General features: G+C 30.5%; 2 protein-coding genes across 2 annotated transcripts; both read right to left on the reverse strand.

Annotated features, from left to right (window-relative positions):
- Positions 1–10,999: 10,999 nt before the first annotated feature.
- LOC130934721 (uncharacterized) lies at positions 11,000–13,471 on the reverse strand. The gene has a single exon (XM_057864265.1). It carries the CDS (start codon positions 13,469–13,471, stop codon positions 11,000–11,002), a length of 2,472 nt encoding a protein of 823 aa, XP_057720248.1.
- A 9,089-nt stretch (positions 13,472–22,560) lies between these two features.
- LOC130971039 (uncharacterized) lies at positions 22,561–23,197 on the reverse strand. Its single transcript, XM_057897118.1, has one exon. It carries the CDS (start codon positions 23,117–23,119, stop codon positions 22,754–22,756), a length of 366 nt encoding a protein of 121 aa, XP_057753101.1. The 5' UTR covers positions 23,120–23,197; the 3' UTR covers positions 22,561–22,753.
- Positions 23,198–25,844: the final 2,647 nt, after the last annotated feature.

The following is a 25,844-nucleotide window of genomic DNA, read 5'->3' on the forward strand; positions in this document are numbered from 1 at the left end:
TTTTGAGTTGACTTACGTAGTTTCATATAATTTGATGTGGTTTTATATAATTAGATTCAGAGCTTCAATACGCATATCCTTATTTCATTCGTGACCAGATGTGGGGAGAAGGAAAATGAATGAAATTTAGTTATAGTTAGAGCATACTTTGTACCTCTAATGAATAGAGAAAAGGAAATGATGTTGGATTAATATTTTTGTGGAGAAATGCTCAAGGGCCAGCAGAATTTGTTGTTTTTGGCTAGTATTTATAGCTATCAACCCAATTCCTTTATTCTAGTAATTCAACAACATACTTTTAGCCCATACTTTTAAACATTGATGGCTAACTGCTGGCCCTCTAGCATTCCTCATTTTTGTGTTTACATTTTGCTTGAGGAGTAGATGAATGGCTATGCTGTCCATTTAACATGATTAACATGATCGCCTAACAGACTGCGTTTGACATTTCCCTTATGTTTCAGTTTTTAATGTAGGGCAACAATGTTTGTATTCTATAGTCCATGTAAAGATTAGTTTGACCAATCATATAACTTAGATTTTGGCAATTCAGTATCGGTAACCTGATTCTGGTACTCTTAAGTTGTGTTGCTCGGTTGCTCCGGCTTTAATTTTCCAATACTTCTCAAATGGTCGTATGTATTTTGTCTCTAATCTTTTCGAAATTATTCAAAACTAATCCTACTGTTGAATTTGATTCAATTTTCAATTTTGTAATAGTCGATGCTTTGTTAATTTTTTATTTCCAATTTTACTCCCAAACTCTCCCCTTCTATAACCTTCCACTTCTCTCTCCCAAACCCAATAGCACCATCACCACCACCATCATTTCACCCTTCGCACGTGGTTGCTGCCACCTCTTCCTTTACATGCCATCGCCTTTGCCCCCTCTCCTCGACAACTGGATCTGTGTCGCCTTCTAGGCTTCATCACCTCTGCATCTGCAACTCCATCTAGATCTGTCTTTGCATTGCCTTTTGGATCTATCATTGTGTCGTCACCTCTGCCTCCACCACCGTCGTCGTCGTTTTCCTCTTTCTCCTTGTTGATATTATAGTAAAGTTTCTTTATGTGTCAATTAGGATCAATTACAGTCAATTAGAACCAGTTAGGGATAATTAGTTTCTTCCTTATTAGGCATTGTCTTTATGAAGAACGATTAGTTTAGTAGTGTATACAAAACCTACAAGCTGAGGAGTTCTTTCCCATTCACAATAATCACTGCTTAAACACTCTTCTTCCGCTGCCTCGTGACCTCTGCTGCCTCCGCTGTCATCTTCGTCTTCGTCTTTTTTCTGTTGTGTTGCCATCTTTGCCTCCATCGTCATCGTCTTCGTCTTTTTTCTGTTGTGTTGCCATCTTTGCCTCCATCGTCATCGTCATCTTCCTTTTCTCTTGCCAACTACCTCTAAATCTAGGGGTGACAACAGGGTGGCTTGGAGGCGGGTTTTTGCCTACCCAATCCCACCGCATCCTAGGAATGTTTATGGATCGGTTCCGATCCACATATCTGCGGTGTTTATCTGAATTCGATCGGAAAATTGCGGATATAGTTCTGATCAGATCAGCACACTAATGGATCAAATTGTGGATTTTATGTATGTATCTGCATATCTGCGAATCCGCAGAAATAAATAAATAAATAAGTAAATATTTTCTTATGTTTTGTTTCAACTAATAATTATCATATATGTTGTATTATTTTATTTTTATTATTTAAAAAAAGTAAGTTTGATATTATTTTAAAAATAAACATGTTTAAAAGAGAAGTAAAAAGGGATTTTATTGATATTTTTTAATAAAAATAAGTTTTTTAAAATATTTTTATGTTATGCGGATATGTCCAATATCCAATCTGATCCGATCCAAATTCTGTTTTAAGCTTAAAACTGCGGATATTGTATCCGATCCGATTTGATAATTTTAGTTAGGGCTGCACATGGATCGGGTCGGATATAGCCTAAAATTCTATCCGATCCGCATTGCACTCATTGGATCGGATCGAATATGATATCCGCATTTTTTTTAGGCTGGATCCGATCCGATCCAATCCGCATACTTGCGGATTGGATCAGATCGGATATCAAGTATATCCACATAATTAAAAAAACTATTTTAAGATTCTATTTGGTTGTTTTTACAAAAAAATATTCAGAAAATTCATTTTTTATCTGTTTAAGCCTATTTACTCCTACAATATTATTAATAATAGTTATCTTGAATAACAAAAACAAAATAATAACACAAGATTTAAGTTTAATTATTCTAAGTTGAAGTACAACATAAAAAATTAAAAATAAAATATCATAAGATTCATAAAATAACATATTAAAATTCATATCATATTAGGGTTTACTTTCTTAAACTATGCTATTTATATGTGATGTGCGGATTTGCGGATCAGATCCGCGGATATCACTGCTGAATCCGCAATCCGATCCGATGGTTTTGCGGATCGGATGCGGATAATTACCGCGGATATGCGGATATTATCCGATCCATGTACAACCCTAATTTTAGTGCGAATCAGATCAAGATTTTGACCATATCCAATTCGATCCATGTTCACTCCTACTGCACCCTACATTAGTTTGTATGGAACCTACATCATCCCTACTTGCAGGTAATAAAAATCTATAGTTTTATACCCTAACCTGTCTCTACGGGTATCCGTCCCGTCCTTACTGACCCTATTATTAATTATTAAAATTTAATAAATAAAATTAAATTTTAAAGTTTATATAAATATGATTATGTAATATAAATTAAACTAAAAACTTAAGAATGATACAATATCAAATAATATTATTATTAATTTTATTAATTTTTTTTTACATATATTAGATGTATTATATATATGTTTAATTATTTTGTTGCTTCCTATAGTTTTACTAAATTTGTAATTAGGTCTCTATTCTTTTTTATCCTTTCAATTGGGTCTCTACATTGCTTTTAATTTTATAATTAGGTCATTCATAGCGTAAAAAATGTTAGAGTTAACTGAATTTTTTTTCGTAAATTGAAGGTATTCATAATTAAAAACTTAATTAGATCTTTGACAATATATATTTTGGGATAAATGCTTTGTTAATTTTAACGTGTTTGACATAAAAATGGTCTAATTGTAAAATTAAAAGCAGTGTAAGGACCCAATTAAAAAGAAAAAATATAGACTTGATTAAAAATTTAGCAAAATTATAGAGACTAACAGAGTAATTAAATCTTATATATATTATATATTAAAATTATATATATTATTTATACCTACAGGTAATTACCTGCCTCGACTAGATAAGAGCGGAGCAGATACCTACGAATTCATGTAGTATTACTGTGTTACCATTTCTATCTAAATCTACTTCATCTCCTTTTTCACATTAATTTTCTTTATTTAAGAATAATTATATCTGGAATTTTTTTCTTTTTTTTTTTTGAAAAAAATAGAAAAGAAAATGTGAATAGTAAAATGAAGATTGTAGTGATCAACAGTGATGGTAGTGGGGTATTCATGGTGGTAGTGGCAATAAAGTGGGAGGGTGGTTGTTGTGGGTAGGTGAGGGAGGAGATGCCAGCACCAGTGCACTGTTGAAGTAGTGGTAGTGGGGTTGGTGGGATGGAAGAGAGAAAAGTAGTGTTTGGGAGAGAAAAAAAAGATGGGTATAAAAAAGGATGATTAAGGGACAAAGCTGAAAAAGAAATAAATTTTTTTTGGTCATTTGGATTAGATAAGTCTTAATCTTAGATATTACAATACCATAACATACTCACAAAAGAAATAATATTTGATTAGTAGTTTTTTTTTGTTAGTACTCGAGAAATAACTCGGTCTAAACCCATTTTAGTAGTTAATTATAAAAAAATTATTCACATCATGACCCAAATAAAGATAAGGCCCAAAAGAATTAGTCCATTTTCATCGGACTTAGTGAAAACTGTCCATATTCAAAGAGATCACTCTAAAAATTACACGAATTAACCTATCTAACTTACCCAGGACATGGGTATTACACAAACATATGACTGACCTGACTTTCACGATAAGCAATAATTTATCACTCTACTACTTCTGATGTTATTCAGATATTAGTAACCACCTCTGTTGAGGTTAAGGAAACAAAAACAATCATTTGATGATAGTTAAATATTATTATGTTGCGTTAAAAAGTCCATTATGTTTGTGATTGGTTTGTTCATTATGCAAAAAATTATAGAAATCAAAACAAGCCTAATAACAAGCTAATAATGCCCAATAGTGGTTTAAGCCTATAAGCATTCAACTCACTCATTCATGGCCCAAGAAAATAGTTGTTGATCACTAACCATAACAATATATTCCCATCTGAACCAAAACAAATGTAACCGAATTCAATTTCTCTCTTCTCTATTTACGTAATTACTTCCAAGAGTAAGTAAGAAAAGGTAGCTCTAATTAGGGCTCCAATCAAGAAAAAAAATTACCAAAATCAAAAAATAAAAGGAAAAGAAAAAGAAAGTCAGAGGCTAGGGCAAAAAGCAAAGATCAAATCAAAAGGATGATTCATAAAACCATTTTCATCTTCGTGCTTCATTTGTAGCTTGTTAAAGATACTTTCCTCCTTCATGCACTGAACGAGAAACTTGAAAAAAAATGGAGGTTATGAAGCTCTGTTACAGATCAAATGTCAAGAACAAAATTTAGAGACAAAGCATTGATGAATGATTCAGATCCTTAAATAAATTTGAAAAAAGGAAGAAAGAGAAGCAGTTAGGTAGGAATGCATATTTGCTTTATTCACTGTTGATGTATTTGGAAAAAAAGAAGTCAACTGTTTAAGTCAAATTCAAGCTTTGGAAGGACAAAAAATTGAAACAAGGAGTGAACACATAAGTTTGGGTTTTCATAACGATTAAGCTATTCATTCTTCTCCTTCATGAGTTTACATAAATTTTCTGTTCTTCAGTGTTCATCTTTCTTTGTTTTTATTCAATGAAAAAAGGCATTAAGTAAGATGTTAGTAAAATCCATTGAGAGAAAAGACAAAGAGTTATCTAGAAAAAAGGCATAAAGTTATGTCAACTCTTTTGTATTGTTTTTTTATTTTGTACATATGATCCTGAAAAAATGTTCTTGCTAAATTGGGTGAGCACTTAGTGATTGCAAGTTTAGGGAGTGAACCTAGCTAAATCTAACTTGGGTAGAAGTTGGGTTTATTTCAAATAGGATTAGGTTGAATCTTAAGAAAATTAGTGTTTGTAAGCATTGTGAAAAATAGTGAAAACTTCTCCATTATTGTGGGAGAGACTGGATGTAGGTCACATTGCACATAGTGGCTGAACTATATTACATAGCTATGTGATTTTTTCTTCTCTAATTTTTTTCTGTTTTACTTCGTTATGAGACAAAATAAAATTATCTCATACATTGTATATTTCTCAAAAGTCACAGCTATCAAAAAGCAAAGAATTGTTCTGTTCTTGATCGTTTTGTGAAGAGACAAAATAAAATTATTTCCTGTAATTTCAACTTGACAAATATAACAGCAACTAAGTTCATATTTTCGTCAAAAGCAAAAAGCAAAAGAAATTAAAAAAGGAGGCCATAGATTCAAACCGCCTTCTCTAGGCCATTCACAAACCTTCAATTGGCATGAGAGCTTGGTCTCAAAGAGATCAAGCTTCACAATTTGGAGAAAAGATCTAATGGCCAACAACATGGGTTCGAATGTCGTGGCTTACACACTCACTGAAGGTCAATCCAACAATAGACTTCCCTTCTTCAACGACGAGAACTACAACTATTGAAAGAAAAGAATGCAGATATTTGTCCAATCTGTTGACTATAATATCTGAAAGATTATCATGAACGGTCAACAAATTTCAACAAAAATAAGTGCAGAAGGAATTGTGACACCTAAAGAAAAAGGTGAATGGAATGATGAAGACAAGAAAAAAGTGAAACTAAATGCCAAAGCAATCAACATGATACACTGCTAAATTAGTTTTGAGAAATTCCGAAAAGGTATCAAGGTGCAAAACAATAAAAGAAATTTGGGATAAATTCCAAGTCACTCATGAGGGCACTGAACAAATGAAAGAAATACGGATCGACATGCTGAGAAAAGAATATGAGATGTTTGCTATAAAGGAAGAAGAAACCATCGATAAAATGTTGGAGATATTCTCGGTCATCATCAATAGCTTGGACGCTATAGGGATGACTCACACCGAATAAATGCTAGTGAGAAAAATACTGAGAAGCCTTGCCAAAGAGTGGAAAACAAAAGTAATTGTCATTGCTGAGAGTGGAAAATAAAATTTTCTCCTGCAATTTTAACTTGACAGACATAATAGCAACTAAATTCCTATTCCAATCAGAAGCAAAAGGTAAAAGAAGTTCAAAAAGAATGCCACAGATTCAACCCTCCCTTCTCTAGGCTATTCACAAACCTTCAACCTCTACGTGGGATAATTTTTCAAATATTGAGGAAGAAACCACCCACCACTACAAGAAGGAAGATTCATAAGTGATGATCTAGTCATCATTTTCATCTATAAATACCACATGAAATTCATGTATTTTTTCAATCCCAATTTCTTATAAACTTATTTAAAACTTATGCTAACTTAAGTATCAGAATTTCTTACATGTACCCTCCAACCGTTCGAAGCTGACATGAACCTATACCAAAGCACCTTCATCCCATCTTCGACCTCTTTTTCAAGCCCAAATCACAAACAATTTGTTTCAGATATACTTCGAAAATAGAAATATATTAAAATTTATTTTAATTATTATAAACAAAATTGAATCAAATTAAATATTAATAATATTTTTTAAAAATTTAAAAATATGAGATAAAAAATATATTTTCTCCCAAATGGTGTATTTTGGAACTCTAAGAAAAAGTTTTTCTTTCAAAAATGAACTATCTCCTCAACTAAAAATAGTGACAGTTACTGTGAAATTAAGATGGATAGATAAAAATAGAATTAGAAAATTTTGAGAGAGAAAAAAAATTTTGTTATTAATTTTCAATGTGTCACTCAATATAATATAACATATTCATATTGCTATTGCATACACAATATTCTTCTCAAAGAAGCCAAAAGACTACTTGAGATAAATAGCTATGTGTATTGTCTGCTATATGTTATTCTTGGTATGTCATGAAACCACCTCTTTAAAATACGAAGGATTTAAAGTAAATAATATAATATTATTTATCTAACTCACTTACTAATTAACTAAAACACATTATAAAAATTCATGTCTTATTAACTGATAATATTTTATACTTCGTTATGATAGGACATTCATATTTCATACTCGATTAAGTATGATAATGTTCCATGATAGGACATCCACAATAATAATTATTTTATAACACTCTCTTTTAGATGTCATTACAAATATGCCTCGTTAAAATTTTTTTAAGAAAAACTTGCAGGATAAAAAATTTGATTAAGAAAAAAAGAATACAATATTTTTTTAATGAGAATTGTTTAATTAAAAAACCTTATAAAAAAATCCAATGGCATAAAAACTTTGATGGATATCAGTGACTAAGAGAAGGCGGTTGAATCTTGACATCTTTTTACTTTTCTTGATTAATCATGGAGTTGGATAAAACTTCTAGATTTTATAATGTTGCCTTAGGTGAAAAGCAGAAGATTATTTTATTTTGTCTTTTGTCGAAAGAAGAGGCAAAACAGAGTTACGTGCAAGGTGTATTTCTGTGAAGTATAATTAGATAGAATAATCAGGAGATAATTTTGTTTTGTCTCCTAAAGTTCAGAACTAGATACAGAGAAGAGAAAGAGAAGTGACGCAGCGATATATCCTGATTCAGCTATTCAGTGCAATGTAGCATACATTCAGCTTTGGCTAGAAACTCACTTTAGCTTTCAACAGCAAAGTGTTCACCCAACTTGCAATGAAATCCCTTCAGGATCATGACAACAAAACAGAAAAACTTACAAAAGATTTTTGAAATAAACATTGGCTTTTCTATAATTCTAACTCTCTTGCCTTTTTTCACTCAATGGATTTTTCATACAATCCTCACAGTATTGCCTTTTTTCATTGAAAACTAAGAAAGACTAGATTAAAAAAACGAGATATTCAATAAGAACCATGAAGGAGAAGAACGGTAAAAGTTCTATAAGCTATGGAAATCCAAACATTGTTCTTTCTCTCCTTACCTCAATCTTTGGCCGTTCACCCTTTTAATAGAGGAGTGAAACTTTCAAAGCTTGAAACTTTACTTTAGCACATTGGACTTCTTCTCCCAAAAAATCAGTAGTAACAGCGACGTCACAGAGGAGAGATAGAGTAAAGGTAGTGACTGAATCATACATGCATCTATACCTTTTATCTTCTCTTTCATTCTTTTTCAAATTACTTGCTGAATCTGAACCCTTCATTCTTGCTTTGGCTCCAAGTTTGATTCTTGAACGTTGATTCACAGCAGAAATTTATCATCTTCAACATCTCCAACTTTTCACTTATGTGTATTTAAGGAGAAGATTTCTTTACTGAGCTTCAATGAAGCACCAAGATAGAAATACTTTTTGTGACTTTTTCTTAGAATGTGATCTTTGCCTTTAGTCCTATCCTCTTTGACTTCCTCTTCTTACTTGGATTTGATAACTCCCTTTTGTTCTTTGATTTTGCCCTAGGTTAAAGGTTCCTTTTTTCTTTCTTTTCTTCTAAGCTTTCATATGGGTGTTGGAAGAGTGGGATGAGAGAGAAGAGAGAATCTTAGTTCGGTGGTGTGGTGTTTGGTTAAAAAAGAAATGGAACTCATTCTCCTTAGTTAACAACCAAGTGAATGGGTTTGGATATGAACCACCGATTTAAACTTGTGATTGTTCTTGGGCTAAATTCTTTTTTCCCTTCTTTCTTGTAGTTCAGTTACTCATTCTTTGGATTAAGAGTGATGGTATGAACGCTTGTTTAAGTTGAACCAATATTGGACTTCATTAGTTTGTTGGGCTTGTTTTTATTGCTCCTTGGCCAGTGTGATTAAATTAATTTTTTGCACACTAAACTAATCACAAATATAATTGGCTTTTTAACCCAATAATAATATTTAGTCATCATCTTTAAAATGTTAGTTCTTCAAACTCAACAAACTTGATCAAGAAAGAGGTAGTCTTTTTCTCTCTTGGTGACACCATTTAAGATTTCGAAAGCGACGCATTCTGATTGTGTACTAAATTCTCAAAGGAGGATGCAGGAAGTGACTTGGTAATTAAGTTTGCTTAATTATCACTTGAACAAATTTATTAAACGTCAATTATTTCTTATTTTAAAGATCATGTGTGAAAAAAAATTGAAAAAATATGCTTCATTTAGTCACCTTTGATGTATGCACTTTTGAGTTGAGCAATCGCCGCATTATCTTCCTACAACGTTCTAGGGGCTATCTTCATGTCAGTTAATCCATATGATGATTGAATATATCCGATTAAACTCTTGAGCCAAAATCATTCATGACTTTACTCATGTATTGCAAGTATTTCAGAATGATTAAAAAATGTTGCAGCTATAATTTACTTTGTAGATTTTCATGATATAACTATGTCACAAAGTGTAAATAATTATCCTGATTAAAATTTATTTTTATGGGGATCATATAGATATTCTACATCTGTATAGTCAACTAATTATGATTTAGATCCATAAGAATAAAATAACTCTATATTAGTCGTTCTACGAAGATATCAAAACACATTTTTGTATCTCGCTAATAAATTTACAACAAATATTATATCAAGACGTGTATTATTAGCAAGATATATTAGTGCACCTATGACACTAATATATGGGACTTTAGGATAAAGTGTTTCTTCATTTTCTTCTTTTGATCGGAATGAATCATTATTCATACCTAGTGATCTTACGATCATTGGGATTTTTACTGGATTTGATTTTTTCATATAAAATCTCCTTAGCATTTTCTCTATGTAAGTCTTTTGATGAAAAATATATCTTTTGTTGCATATTCAATTTGAAGGCCAAGACAAAATTTGATTTTTCTAAGATCTTTTATCTCAAACTATTTTTTTAGAGCATTTATGATCGTTGGGATCTCTTTAAGAGAGCCAATGACATTTAAATCATCAACATACACAACAATTATAATGAATCCATCTGCAGATTATCTTGTATAAATACATGAGCAAATATCATTATTTTTGAACTCTTGTTTCATCAAATGCTCTATAAGATGGTTGTATCACATCCGTTCAGATTATTTTAATCCATATAAAGATCTTTGTAATCCAACCAAGTATAATCTTAGAGAATTCTCTTTTGATGATTCAAACATCTTTAGTTCTTCAAGGGCTCTCATATAGATATCACGATCTAATTATCCATATAGATAGGTCGTGACCACGTCCATTAAGTGCATATGATATGCAGAAAATCTAATCAAATAGATCAAGGTAATTGTATCAACTACATGAGATTAGGTCTCCTTATAGTCAATATCAAGTCTTTGTGAGAAATTTTGTACTACAATTTTATTATTCTCATTTTGTTTTTTTGCAAATACCTCTTCGTATCCAACAGATTTCACACATTTGAGTGTTCAAACTACAAATCCAAAGATTTTAAGTTTTGTAACAGGCTCTAATTTATTTTTCGTGACTTCTTTTCATTTTTGTTAATCATTCCTTCATTGGCATTATTCAATAGTTTTTTATTTAGATCCTCATTTTCATGCATAATATTTAGCACTACATTATATATAAATATATTGTCAGCAATTATTTTTCTTCAGTTTTTTTTAAAAGAAATAGTTTATTGAGATCTCATCATTTTGACAATTTTTAATTACCTGAATATATTTTGATGTTTCAATCAGGGACGGATTCAGAAATGTTATCATGGGGGGCCAATAACATATATAATATTAAAAATATATATAAATAAATTATAATGTAAGATGCATTACAAAAATATACCAATAGAGAATATATTTAAAGTACAAAAAAATATGTATACTTTTTACTAACGAAGTGGTACACGTCGATTCTTCATATCATAAAATTCATCGATAATAGAATCGGTGTCAAATCTTTCAGCAATCTTCTTCTCAATATAAATCAAAAGACAATTAGCAAGAAATTCATCTTCCATTTTGTTTCTGAGTCTATTCTTCACAATATTCATAGCTGAAAAAGATCTCTCAGTTGTAGCAGTTGAAACAGGTAGAGTTAATACCAAGCGAATCAAACGATCAATCAAAGGATATGTTAAAGACTTTCCTGTCTTCGTTAATCCTTGACATAACTCCGAAATTGTGCACAAGTTAGTTAACTCAATATGATTAGGAACATCAAGTTCATAATGTTGAGCTTGCATTCTAATGTGAAATTTCTCTTGGTCACTGAAGTCGCCTGGATAAAACCGTTCTACTAATTCACATACTTTGTTGACATTGAAGAGCTTATAATTTTCTCTGGGATCTAAAGTTGAACTTAAAGTAAGCAATTCCACCATATGATCATTGAATCTTCCATTAATCTCTTGCAACTGTGTATCAATTACAGCCAGAAATAAATTAACACGGTAATGATGCTCCACTGAAATTTGGTCAACAATTTTGCGAGTTCGGCCTCTTCTAGGAATATGCATTGCATTCATATCAGGAACTTCAACTTCATGTTTCTCACAAAATAATATAACTTCTTTTATGAAAGCTTCCCAACTTGATTCTCTCATTCGTTGGATTAAAGTCTTGGTAGTAGAAACCAGAGTTAAAGCATTCAATATGTCTTGATTTTTTCGTTGCAAAGCTTGACAAAGATCATGACAAACTTCCAAAATATTTCTCATCAAATGCAAAACAAAGACAAATTCAAAGGATGTGATAGCATCATAAGCAGCACTAGCATCACCACGAGTGGAGAAATTACCTTCTTCACTGCTTTTTTCAAGAACTTCACAAGTAGCATCAAACATGCATAGCAAGCTACGTACAGAATTCAAATGAGACCCCCATCTAGTATCTCCAGCTCTTTGCAAAGTACCAATTTGATTAAGTCCACTACCTGTCACAATTTGATCATTGGCAATTAAGTTTGCAACATTATTTGCTTGAGCAACCCTTAACTGATCATGACGTTTAGGAGAAACAGTCACAACATTCACAATTAGGGTAAGTTTTGAAAAGAATTGATGAACATAACAAACTTCTTTGGCTGCAGAAACAAGTGCTAATTGTAATCGATGAGCAAGACAATGAATGTAATAAGCAAAAGGGCAATCTTTCAAAAATAGAGCTTGCAATCCATTCCATTCACCATGCATATTACTAGCTCCATCATACCCTTGTCCCCTAAGATTTTGAACATCAAGATTATGACGAGAAAGAACTGATGAAATTTCTGTTTTCAATGTCAAAGAACACGTATCAGAAACATGTATAAGATCAAAAAATCTTTCTTGAACACAACCGTGCTTGTCTACAAATCTCAAAACCACAGACATTTGTTCTCGCTTTGACTCATCTCTTGCTTCATCAATAATTATACAAAATTTAGAATCACCAATTTCTTCTCGAATTGTTGCACGCACTTTTCTAGCAAAGATATGCAATATATCTTTTTGAACACCGGGAGATATATATTGAGCATTTCCAGGAGCATTTTCAAGGACAACATTATTAACATTCTGATTGCATGAAGCTAAAAACTTAATTAACTCAATAAAATTTCCCCTATTCAAAGATCCAAGACTTTCATCGTCGCCTCTAAATGCACATGCTTGAAATGCAAGCCATCGAATAGCATCAATAGATGTCTTCAACTTTAAGCGATTATTTGCAATAGTTTCATCACTATGCCTATCAAGAACTTTGTCTATATGCTTAGAATGAGCCATTAAATCATCACAAGATTTCACACATAAATTATGGGGAGAATTAGGAATAGAACCCTCGTGACATACAAATGCACAATTCACTCCATTATTTACTTTCTTCCAATTACTAAATCCTAACTCTGAAAATGCATTTTTTCCATCATTGCGAGCACCATAATGTTTACTAAACAAGTAGCAAGGCAAACAATAAGCAGCATCTTTTTCTGGTGAATATTCTAACCAACTTGAAAATTTCTTAAACCAAGAAGATTGAAAATATCGACGGTGATTGTTATTACCAGAAGCTGGATAACTAATATTTGTTGGTTGGTATGGCCCAACTATTATGTATGCTCTACGAATCTTATCACGTTCATTGACATTATACTGCCAAATTGGACGTCGCTTTCCTGGATCCCTTTCTAGTAAAGAGATATCAACATCTCTTTCTAATCTTGGAACTTTGGATTCATGTTGATGTGCATTTTGAGTAAGATTAGAGAGTTCACTTACTTGAACTTCTTGTGAAATAAGATTAGAGGGTTGGCTTGTTTGAACTCCAACATTATCAGCAGCTTTTCTCTTAAAAATTGCATCAATTTTACTTTGCTTTTTCATCATAAAATGTTCTAGTTTCTTTTTACCTGAAAAAAATTCAAATAATTATATACTCACATGAATAAATAAAGTCTAAATATTTTTTATTAATTAAACATCAATAAAAAATTAATAATATTTTTTTTACTAAATCACTATCAATTTTACTAAAAATAAAAAATAAAAAACTACTAGACAAATTAATAATATACATAATCACACTGTAGTACAGTACATAGAGTCATAGAGATATTCAGATATATCAACAAGAACAATAAATCTGCATAGTAACTATTTAAGATATATAATAACAAATTTAAAATATATAATAAAATGTACCTTATGAGATAGTAGTCACTAACTGAGTGGAGTAGAGGACTAGAGGGCATCGCGTCAGTCGTCACTATGGCTTCAATTCAAAAGGAATGCTAAGCGTCAAAACCAAAAGGAATGCTAAGCGTCAAAACCAAAAGGAATAAAAGAAGAATAGTGTTTCACTGTTTCTGTTTAGTCAATTTAAGTTTTTAAAAAATTTTTAAAAATTATTATATTTTATGGATTGGGCTTCTTAAATTAATTTTTTTTTTGTAAAAAGCTGGGGGGGCCAGGCCTCCACTTACCCCCCATGTATCCGTCCCTGGTTTCAATTATATCGTGACTTTGGATAACTGCACTACTGTAGTGTCCCAACTATATTTTTGTCCTCCTCAACGAAAAGGGTATTGCCTCTTTATCACAATTTGTCCCTCTTCTTTTATGAGAATTTTTATCTTTAGAATTGACTGATCTGCCGCACTTTTGACACGTGTTTTCACTATTGATCATTTGTCCAATAATGACATCAATTTAAAATGGATCATTTTCAGATAGGATATAAGATTTTGTTATTCTTTTTATATTAAAAAATACATCACACAATAAATTTGTAATTTTATACAAATGTATAATTTTTTGAACATCCAATTAACATTGTCTCGTATGAGGATCCAAATGTATTAATCATAATGAATTTCAACTCAACTCTTTTGTGAGGTGTTTATTCTCTCTTCTTAATGTTAAAAGTATTGTCTCATGAAAGTGATAATATGTAAACTGAGCTTTAAATGTATCACCTATTTGTATCTCTAGTCTCTAGATACTTCACAATAAAAGGAAAATTATATCCAATATATATTTCTATTTTTTTTGGAGTTGAATTTGGTATGATTAAATGAAACAATTGTAACATATATCACGCATCCAAATATTCTCAAATGGGATATATTTAATTGTTGGCCATAAGCCTATTGTAAAAGATAAAATTTTTAGTAAATTGTTAGCCATAAATGAATAAGTACTGTATTATATAAAATAACATACCCTAAAGTAGAAATGGAGAGATTCGTTATTATAAGTAAGGGTCTAGCAATTAACTGGAGTCGTTTAATAAGTGATTCTGCTAGCCTATTTTATGTATGAACATGAGCTACAAAGACTTGAGAGGTAAATTCACCAACATTATCAAGACAAATTATTTTGATTGAATTTACTATAAATTGTGCTTTTAATTTTATAATTTGTGCAAGTAGTTTCGCAAACGACAAGTTGTGAGATGATAATAAACACACATGAGACTATTTTGAAGATGCATCTATTAAGATCATAAAATATCTAAAAAATTTAAATGGTGGATGAATTGGTCCACATATATCACCTTGAATCCGTTCAAAGAATTCAGGGGATTTAAATCTAATCTTTACTGCTGATAATCTTATAATTAGTTTTTATTGAGAACATACAACTTAACATAATTCTTTGGATGGAAGAATTTTAGGATTCTTCAATGAATGCTCTTGTGAGTTTTCAATTATTCTTCACATCATTGTTATTTCAGGGTGACTTAATCGATTATGCCAAAAGATAAATTCATTTAAGTTAGTAAACTTCTGATTTACTATAACATGTGATTCAATTGCACTAATATGAGTATAATATATACCAAAAGAAAGCATATGCATTTTTTTTAATATGACTTGCTTATTTGAATCACAATTCGTAATACAAAAAAACTCATTGTTATTCTCATTTATTGTCTTAATACAATATCCATTCTTACGGATATCATTAAATCTTAATAAATTCTTTTGAGACTTTGTAGATAAATAACACATTTTTCTATAATGAGTTTTGTTCCTCCAAAAAAAATAACAGTTCTTCTAGAGCTATCAATTATTTTACTTTTATCAATAATGGTATCAACACTTGCCTCTTCGTAGACAAAGTCAGCAAAATAAATTTTGCTTTTAAAAAAAGTATATATACTTGCACTATTCGCAAGACAAGTGTCTGTTCCTTAAATCTTTATCATTTTCTTTGCAAGAAAGCATAAAGAACATGTGAAAATGAAATTCAACATATGATTTATCTTTAAAATTAATTTTCTTTTGAAATTCATAATTCCATAATTTTGTTAATGTAATGAGTTGAATCATTCTTATTTGCAAAACTATTTTATTTATTGTACACATATTATAATAGCAAAAATTTATTTATTTATTCTTTAAACCTTATATAGAAGGACAAATTTAAAGATAAATATATTTAAATATAAATAAATAAAAATATACATTAACATATAAAAATCAAACATATAACAAGAAAAAAAATTATTCAACGTTTCTATTATTGATCAAATGACCAATATTTCCTTTAACATTTTTAAAGAAATTAGACATATTATAATGAGTTGTGGTGGGAGCATCTTTTGAAATAAAATTAGTTTCTATCTTTTTTCATTCCCTTTTAAAGATATTTGGTAAAGTTCAATTAAATACTTTGGCATACGACAAATACGTGACCGATGACATTTACCACCATAATGATAACATCTAGTTTCTATATTCTTATTGTGTCTATTTTTTTTATTATCTCACTTTTTGTAGGATCTTTTATTATTGAAGAATCTTTTCTTCTCTCTTTTATCATATTTATTATTGAAGTAGTGACTTTTGTTAACTTTAGGATTACAATGTATCACATTCATTTCAAAAAATTGAACAGAGCTAGAGGGGTCAGTTTCATAACTTTTCATGAGCAATTCTTTATTCTACTCTGTTATAAGAAGACATACAATTAATTTAGAATATTTTGTAAATACCTTTCCTTGATATTGTTGCTGCTGGAGCATATTCAATGTATGAAAGGTTGAAAATATTTTTTTTAATATATCTTTATCGGTAATATTTTTTCCACATAATTTTAGTTATGAAGTTATTTTGAACATTGCAGAATTATATTTCGCGACAGATTTAAAATTCTGTAATCGTAAATATAGCCATTTATATTGGACATTTGGAAGAATCACCGATCTTTGGTGATAATTCCTTTTCTCTAGGCTCTTTCATAGTTTTGCTGGATTTTTTATAGTAAGATATTTATTTTTTAATCTTTAGTCAAGATGACGACGAAGAAAAATTATTGTCGTAGTATTGTATTATTGTTTGCCTCTTAATAGCATTAGTGAAACCCATTAAGTCAAGGTGAATTCAACATTTACAATCTATGATAAATAATTTTTTCTAAAAATATGAAGTGGTTCAAATTCCAAATGAAAAAGATTTGACATAATTAAAAATTTTAACCTTAAGAGTCTCTCTGCTGATAACATGTTACGAAATTAAGATGGATAGATAGAAATAAAGCTAGAAAATTGTAAGAGAGAGTAAGAGAACTATGTTATTAATTCTCAATATGTATCACTCAATATAACATAACACATTCACACTAATATTGCATATACAATATTCTTCTCAAAGGAGCCAAAAGACTACATGAGACAGATAGCTATGTGTGTTATTTGCTATATATTATTTTTGGTATCTCATGAAACCTTCTTTTTAGAATCTATTTGTAGATAAAGGTTTCAAAATAAATAATAGTAGAATATTATTCACCTAACTTACTTACTAATTAGTGAAAACACATTATGAAAATCTATGTCCTATTAATTGATAATATTTCATATTCCATTATGATAAGACATCCATATTCCATATTTCATTATGTATAATGATGTTCCATGATAAAACGTCTACAATAAAAATTATTTTGGATTAACTATCAAGTTGGTACTAAAAAGATTCAAACAGAAAGATCCCTAAAAGATGTTATTGACGAAACAACCTTTGAATGATTTAAAAATGCGATAAAAATAAGCAATAATTATTATATTTTTGAAAGTGACAAAAAAAACTTTTATATTTAACAAATGACTTATCCATTCGATCTGAATTTTTGTGATAAAATTTGAATAAATATTTAAAAGGTGTATAAAAAAATTTGAAACAAAATTTGATTTTTATTTTTATTTTTTTTAAAGAAATATGGTCATTCACAATAAAAAAAACTTTTAGAAAATTTACTTGACATAAAATTATTAAATTTTAAAGATAAAAATATTTTATTTTTCTGTTAATGATTGTAAAAATTTGTATCAAAATTGTCTCTAAAATTTTTTTTGAGAATATATATTTAATATTTAATTTTTTTGTCACATTTTAAATCTTTCGGAGCCTATTTATCGATAACATCTTTTGAATTTTTTTTATCAATAATATAAATTTTTAGGTATCATTTTGATTATTTATTTGAATTATTTTATAACAAGGTATATTTTTATATTTTATATCCAAAAATGAAGGTCTTTGGGCCTTCAAACTTGTGTTGTTATGATGGGCAGTAAAATATTTGTTATTTTGTGGGTGGCCTGCAAAATGTCCACTTTGCAAGATCGAGCTGAGTGATCATGACCCAGAAAAAGAAAGAGAGAGCTTGTTCTTTAGCCCAAACAAGGACGACCGATTAAGACTATTTTCAATTGTTGACTTCCCCTGTAGTTGCACACTTGCACTTGGCTTACCCATACTACCCTTAGAAGTTGATCGGCGGGATTTTTTTTCCTTCTAATAATATTTTTGTGCGTGTCTTAGATGTAGGCCTGTCGTTTTCTTCCCATGGTCATTTCAGACTTCTTATACCCTTCGACTGTTGTATTCTTCTGATTTATATACATAATTTGCTAGATCTTTTTCAAGGATAATTATTTTAAAAGTATAAAAACTTTTTTTATGTTTGATAAGTAAAATAGACCCTGTGTTTGTCCTTGAGTTTTAAAATCATGTGGGACATAAGATGCTTTTCTTAAAGACTAATGTAACCTTAAATATTAATAAAAAAATGAATGTTATGGTGTTTATCGTATTGTACTTAAGTTATTAAAACAGATGAACAAATAATATTTAATAAATTTTATATAATTTATTTTTTATTTTAAATATTTTATTTTTTATTTTAAAGGGTAAGTTAGGCAATTTAGGCACTACAATAAAGGTACCATAGAACTTATAAAAAAAAATGTTTTGTCGATTTTTAGTAAATCGATGGTGGTTCGATATCTAGTGGTCTGAGAGCGAAACCTACTCCTCTTTGCAGGTACTAATTTTCTAAAAGTGTATCAAAGTATCTTCGATTAGTTGAATCTTGGGAATAAAACAAGATAAAATTTGTAAATCAATAAAAGAGATAAAAAGATAAAGTTTTTAAAAAGAAAATGGGCAAAAAAATAAAAAGATTTACATTGAAATTGAAAGAAAGCAGCCAAAAAATTTTGACATGAAAATTTAAAGATACCGAAACCTAAATTAGGCAAATAAGTAAAGAAGACTTTGAATGTAAATTTATTTGAAATGTAAAGCTTACAAATGAATAAATTGAAAGAGTGAAAACATGGAAGGAATCCTACAAAAAAGTTAACTCGATTGCAGACTTAGAAATTTCTTGAGATATGAGTGTGCTTGAGTATTTTTTTGAGTTTAAAGTTCCAACCCTTATTCTCTAAAACTTCCTAGTATTTATAATTCACTTTAGGTAACTGCCAATTAATTACAATTAATTACAAAATTACAGCCTTGAATGCATTCTCCTTGGTAACCGTTCCTGCTTAAACGTTTTCCATGATTTTTTACGTGATGGAAACCTCTAACTTCTCCACTACCATAATTACTCGAATCACTTATTCGAATAACTTATTTCGATCACCTAACTCGAGTACCCTATTCGATTTGACTTGCTTTATTCATCGAAAGATTTTGGATCGAATCCGCGTCGAAAACCTCTGTTTAATGTTTACACATGCATTTTTTTAAATCACTGCTTATGTCTTTAACCATTTTATAATTTCGAACCATTTATTTTTATCGAAAATATTTTTCGATGAACAAAACCACATACTACTTGCGTGTTCTTACCTCCTACCCAAAATAAATAAATACCGCTTGTGTTCTGTGTAGCGTCAAGTGTGTAATAGTAATACCACTCGTGTTTTCGGTGTGCCTGTAGCCTTGTATAGTTTTTTTTTTTACCCTTAAGTTAGAGCAATTTTATATTATTTCATTACATAAGAGAATACTATATTTAAAAAATGTCACAGTATTACAAAGAGAAATGATAAGGACTAATATATTTTATTAAAAAAAATGGAGAATTGGTTAAATATTGATTCAGATTTAAGAATGCTGGTTATTTAATATTTTCCATACCAAAATAGGTCATAGTTTTCATCAATTGCTGCTTATTGCTTTTGCTCCGCACCGCATCCACTAACAGATTTTGTTTTTGATATTGAATTAACAAGGGTATTTTTTTTAAAATGTGGATTGATGAGGTGTTATTTTTAAATGTATTTAATTAGATAAATAAAAATTGAACTGTTCGATTTGTGAAAAGTAAAGAAATTAAATCGTCTGATTTATGAAATCAGATCGAAAGATTTGTGAGAGTATAAAAATCGAATCGAAAGATTTTTATTTAAAAAAATAAAAAATTTGAAGTATAGAAATCGGACTCTTCAATTTATGTATCTTTTACATTTTTTAAAAATACTAAAAATTACAATGTTAAGATATATCACTACTTTTACTTTCATATAAAAAAAAAAGTCACTAATCTACTACTAAAGTTGCAAACCTTTTTTTTAACAATAATAAAAAATAAAATATTCAAATTCAAAATATTGGCCTATGATTTTTCTGCTTTGTTGATTAGTTAAACTACAAGTGAATCCGGATACACCCTGCCTGTAGCATGTTCCGATGTGTAAGTTACTGGTTATCGAAATATGATATAAAGCCAGACCAGGAGGGGAAAAAAAGAAAGTAAAAACTAAAAAGGTAATACCACCGTTAACAAATTGAGAATACATGAATATATTAATTTAGGATAAAGTATTAAATTAATTTTTTATATTTTAGATGTAATTCTGTTTTGTTTTTTAAAGTTTAAAGTGTTTTATTTGAATTTAAAAAATATTATTTAGTTTTAATGTAGTTTGATCATGAGGTTAAAATTAAATAATTAACAAAATATTTTACGTAACAGTAATACAAATATAAGGTTGATAATTTAGAGACTCTAAAGACACAAAATCAACTGTGAATGGATCAATTTTATTTATTTATTATTTTTTTACGATTTAAATGAAATATTTTCTATAAAACTAAAGAGAATGATAAATAAATGTATTGATGATACATCTACGATTAATTGTGTACTTTTAGAACTGGTACTAATTCGCCAGATTATCAACCTTGTTTTCTACGGTTATTATGCATGACATTCTGTTAATTATTTAATTTTAACCTTACTACATTAAAATTAAGTGAAACTTTTTTTTCAATTAAGATATTTTAAATTTTAAGAACCAAAACAAAAATACACTCAAATATAAAAGACCAATTTATTATTTTAGCCGTTAATTATAATCTGTCCAAATGGTTTATTTGTAATTTCCAGAAAATTCTGAAATCCATCAAAGCCATAAGACACTGAAATATAGTGTGCAGTGTGCACATCCAGAAATCTCAATTCCAATCAAAATCGCAGCAACAATCACCAGATTCCTTGGCGCATTATAGGGCATACTGAAGGGGCAAGACACTATTATTATTTAGGAAGAATTTTAAATATACGAGGTAAATCGGTATTTCAATAATTTTAATTATTTATGTTAATAAATATATAAACCGAAACATGGATGTTCAAGGTTTTTCCTATTATTTACTGTATTTTATTCGATAAAACTAACATTGTTACTATCAAACAGAGGATTTTTTATTTTAATATGAAAGAATGGGGAGAGTTTTACGTTAATGTTGTAAAAAATAGAATTTTACAGTGTTATGGGAGCACTGCTCTGTGCAAACACAATACGTAGAACACGTATTGTACTGACAATACGCAGATTGTGTATTTACAATACGCAGACTGTGTATTGTAATTTAATATTAAAATAATACAATACGCAGTCTGCGTATTGTAATTTAATATTAAAATAATACAATACGCAATCTGTGTATTGTCTTTATAAATTAAAAAAATATTAATCTGACAATTCACACTCTACGAATTCTATAGCCCTCATAATTTTGTAAAACACTATAATTTTCAATATTAAAAAATTACACCAATTTTTATCCAATATCCAAAAAAATTAACCTCAAACCGAGACCCCAGCGCCTCCGCATATAATATTCCCTATAGATGCTTCAGGAGACAGCATGTTGAATTTCAAAATTCAGATTCCTCACGTATTACGCACTCATACTCCACATTTCTAATCGTTACCCATTCAACCGCCTCCACCTCATCATGCTTTCAACTTAATCGATATTGGCGCTGGGATCCACAACCTTGAAGCTAAGTAAACTTGTGCAATAACCAAAGTCGCTGATGAGTAATTTCCACTTTTGTTATAATAATAATGATTTAGTTAACATACGTCTAAGGGCATATATAAAATAATATATTAAATTTTTTTTATTAAAATATAAAAAATTTAAATTTTTAATGTATTTATTTTATATTTATTAAATAAAAATATTTAAAATTTTCGATAAACTTATGTGTCTCAGTTAAATCCTACTAATAATAATTGCTTCTAAGGTTTACCCAATTGTTGTCAGCTAACAAGACGTTCGCGTCAGATCTGACGCACCGACTATTTTAGAAAATGGATAACGCTGACATGCGATGCGAGCTACACTACGCTTGATGCTCTAATCAATAAGCATTCCACATTTATCAAATTACTAAATTTATGATTATAATCATAAGATCCTTATTATATACACCACTAACATCAAATTTTACAATTATCTAAAACAGTCCGGTTCATCACCATGCGTCACCACTAAAACCTGACAGATCCACAAATTAAAAAAAAACGTACAGAAAGAAAAGGAGGATAAGCTGCTGCCAGCGCCGGAGAAGTCACTGTTCGGAGGAGAGATTGAAATCGGAAGCGAGCCGAGAAGCGATGGCGGAATGATACATGGTGTCGTGAAAGGTCTCTGTCCCCGTCGTCATCATCCGGAGCTGCCTCGCCTTCTCCTCTGTGAACCCGCCGGCGAACCGTGGTCTCGAAGACTTCGCCTCCGCCACCGCCAGGTTCGAATCCGACCGACTGGTTGCTTTGTTGTTTGTATCAATGTAATCAGGTTCGGAGGACCAACCGAACAGCGGGGTCCACCAGTTGGCGTTGGAGCTTCTTCGGCGGTCGGGATCGGATTTACGGCGGTCGGAGGCGGCACTTGCTTGGATTCCGACAGCGCGAATAGGAGTCACGGTGGCTGCCATTTTGGGAATTTGATCTGTGTGCTTTTTTTCTGTTTAGGGATTTGTATTTTTGGTAACTGTTCTAGGCTTCAACTGCCTCATGCCGTGCGCTTTTATAGCCTGATAAGAGGAAGAGGATAAGATTGGGCACGTGGCATTCTTACATGGAAAGAGCGTTGGTCGGTGTGGGGTTCACTCAAACACGCTTTTTTTATGACCCTTTTTTTTCGAGTTTGACGGATTAAGGAAGGGGCCTTGTGTGTTATTGACGTCGAACGTGTCTTATTGGGCCTGGGCTTTTATTGGGCTTTTTGGAGGATGACAACATGACAAAGAAGATAAGAGCTATTGGACAAGAAGCCAAGAAGGTCTCTATCTATGGGAAATTGGGAATTGACATGCAGAGTTCGTCTTTTTATCAAATATCAAGGGAGGATGGCAACATGGCAACTTTGGAAGAAGTTTCCGTGGTGAAGGGGGGAATTGATGGCAAATTGCCAAGTCTTCCTCAATGTATTCCACGTTCTAATTTCTGTGAATGAATGCATTATTGACAATTTTTGATTTCATATAGGGAATAATACTATTCCACCACCCACTTTGATTTTATCATAAGATTTATTCCTTGATTCTATTTGAGGGTGATAGTGTCATACCCTTCCTTTTTTCTATATGCCTCGTGTAATCATGTGACTTTTGGTATAACACTGCCAACATTGTGTTCAACACGTGCCCAATGACCACGCTCCACGCCTTCTATTTTTTAGTATAAATTTAAGGAGAATTTTATGGTGGCTAAAGAATTAGTGCCTAACTTGCTTAAAAAATGAGAAATAAAAGTATCGACCTTATTTTTTATATTTGTATCATGTAGTATAAAAATTTAAGCATAGTAGATAATACCTAAATTTAAATAAGTTTCTAAAAAATATTGTGGTGGATATTTTTGAGTTAATTTTTAAAAAATAGACAATATATATATATATATATATATATATATATATATATATATTATCTATAGGAATGGATAGCTTGCATATTTTTTCTTTAATATGGAGTGTAATTTTAAAATTATAATTAATAAATCGGACCGTCCGATTTAAATAATAATAAAATTTGTAATAAAATTGGATGGTCGATTTGATGGAAGCTGAATTTTAAAATTTAAGAGTACACAAATTAAAAGGTATATTTTCATAAAACATGATTTTTTATTTTTTGTTATAAATTGGAGTGTCGAATTTAAATTTTATAATTTTAGAATATATAAATCAGAGAGTTTGATTTTATAAAATATGATTTTTAATTTTTTGAGTTACAAATTAGAAGATCTGATTTAATTCTTTTAATATTTTTTACTTAAAAATTTTAAATCGGATGATCCGATTGGTACATATAAGTATTTGTTTTACATGTGACTAAACAAATCAGATCAAAGAATAATGACATCTTTAATCATCATGAGACTTGTGTTGGGTTTTTGGGCTCCCTTCTTATGTGGAGAAAAAGTCCAAATGTTAGTATCCAAACCCATAAATAGTTGAAGTGGCTGAGGTGAGTTAGAGTTAAGTGAGAGAGGTCATTTTGAAAGGAGAACACCAAACACTAGAGAGAAAAGAAGAGAGAAAGTTATTTTTGTACATACACAAAGCTGTCTCTGTAAATTGGTCGCCGCAGATTCGTTAACCATTAGATCGAGCTCAAATTTGGACAGTGTATTCTACATCTGGTTCTTTGATTTCACCGTTCAGATCTTTGATTCGATATCTGTAGCTGGGGATATTGGCCACGCACAGTAACTCTGTTTTTGTGGTATTTTCATCTTCTTGTTCTTGTTTTGAAAGTTTTGAAACTTGGATTGTTTGGCTTGTTGTATGCACATTTTGTGCAGTAATTTCTGACTCTCTTGTACCCTATTTTTCATCATAGTGAAGCTATTTCCTGGTCTTAGTGACTTGTGATTTTTACTTCTCTCATTGAGGAGGTTTTTCACGTTAAAAATCTTGGTGTGTTAGCTTGTCTCCAATTTCTGGTTTATGTGATTTTTTCGCTGCTATTGGGTATTATTGTGCTGGTATTAATACTTGTTGTGAGTGAATATTGTTTCTCCTCTAATTCTTGCAAGTAGGCAATTGTATTTTTTTCCTATCAATTGGCATCAGAGCTCAGTTTTGGGTATTTGGTTATAACTCTACTAGGATGGTAAGTTTGAATGGCACTAATTATCATCTATGGAAGAAAAAAATGAAGAATTTGTTGTTTGTCAAAAAATCTACATTTGCCCGTATTTTTTACACAAAAACCAGAATCTAAAACAGATGAAGAATGGAAGTTTGAACACTAACAAGTTTGTGGTTTTATTAGACAATGGATGGATGATAATGTTTACAAACACATTGCTAATGAGACTCATGCTAGGGCTTTGTAGAATCAAATTGAATCCTTGTATGCTTCCAAGTCTGGAAATAATAAATTATACTTGTTGAATATGTTGATGAATTTGAGATACAAGGAAGAGTCACAAGTATTAGATCACTTGAATGAATTTCAAGGGGTTCTGGATCAGTTGTCAAGCATGGGAATCAAGTTTAAAGATGAGGTTCAAGGATTATGGTTGCTAAATACTCTACCAGATTCTTAGAAGATATTTCGTATCCCTCTTACTAATTCTACTCTGAATGGTAAAGTGAGCCTGCAACTTGTTAAAGGTGGCATTTTAAATGAAGAGATAAGAAGGAAGACGCAG

This window comes from Arachis stenosperma, chromosome 1 (genome assembly GCF_014773155.1).
Source record: "Arachis stenosperma cultivar V10309 chromosome 1, arast.V10309.gnm1.PFL2, whole genome shotgun sequence".
NCBI classification, from domain to species: domain Eukaryota; kingdom Viridiplantae; phylum Streptophyta; class Magnoliopsida; order Fabales; family Fabaceae; genus Arachis; species Arachis stenosperma.

What these genes read in the sequence shown, in the direction of transcription:
- LOC130934721 (XM_057864265.1), bottom strand. Translation starts at nt 13,471, where the DNA reads ATGAAAAAGCAAAGTAAAATTGATGCAATTTTTAAGAGAAAAGCTGCT.
- LOC130971039 (XM_057897118.1), bottom strand. Translation starts at nt 23,119, where the DNA reads ATGGCAGCCACCGTGACTCCTATTCGCGCTGTCGGAATCCAAGCAAGT.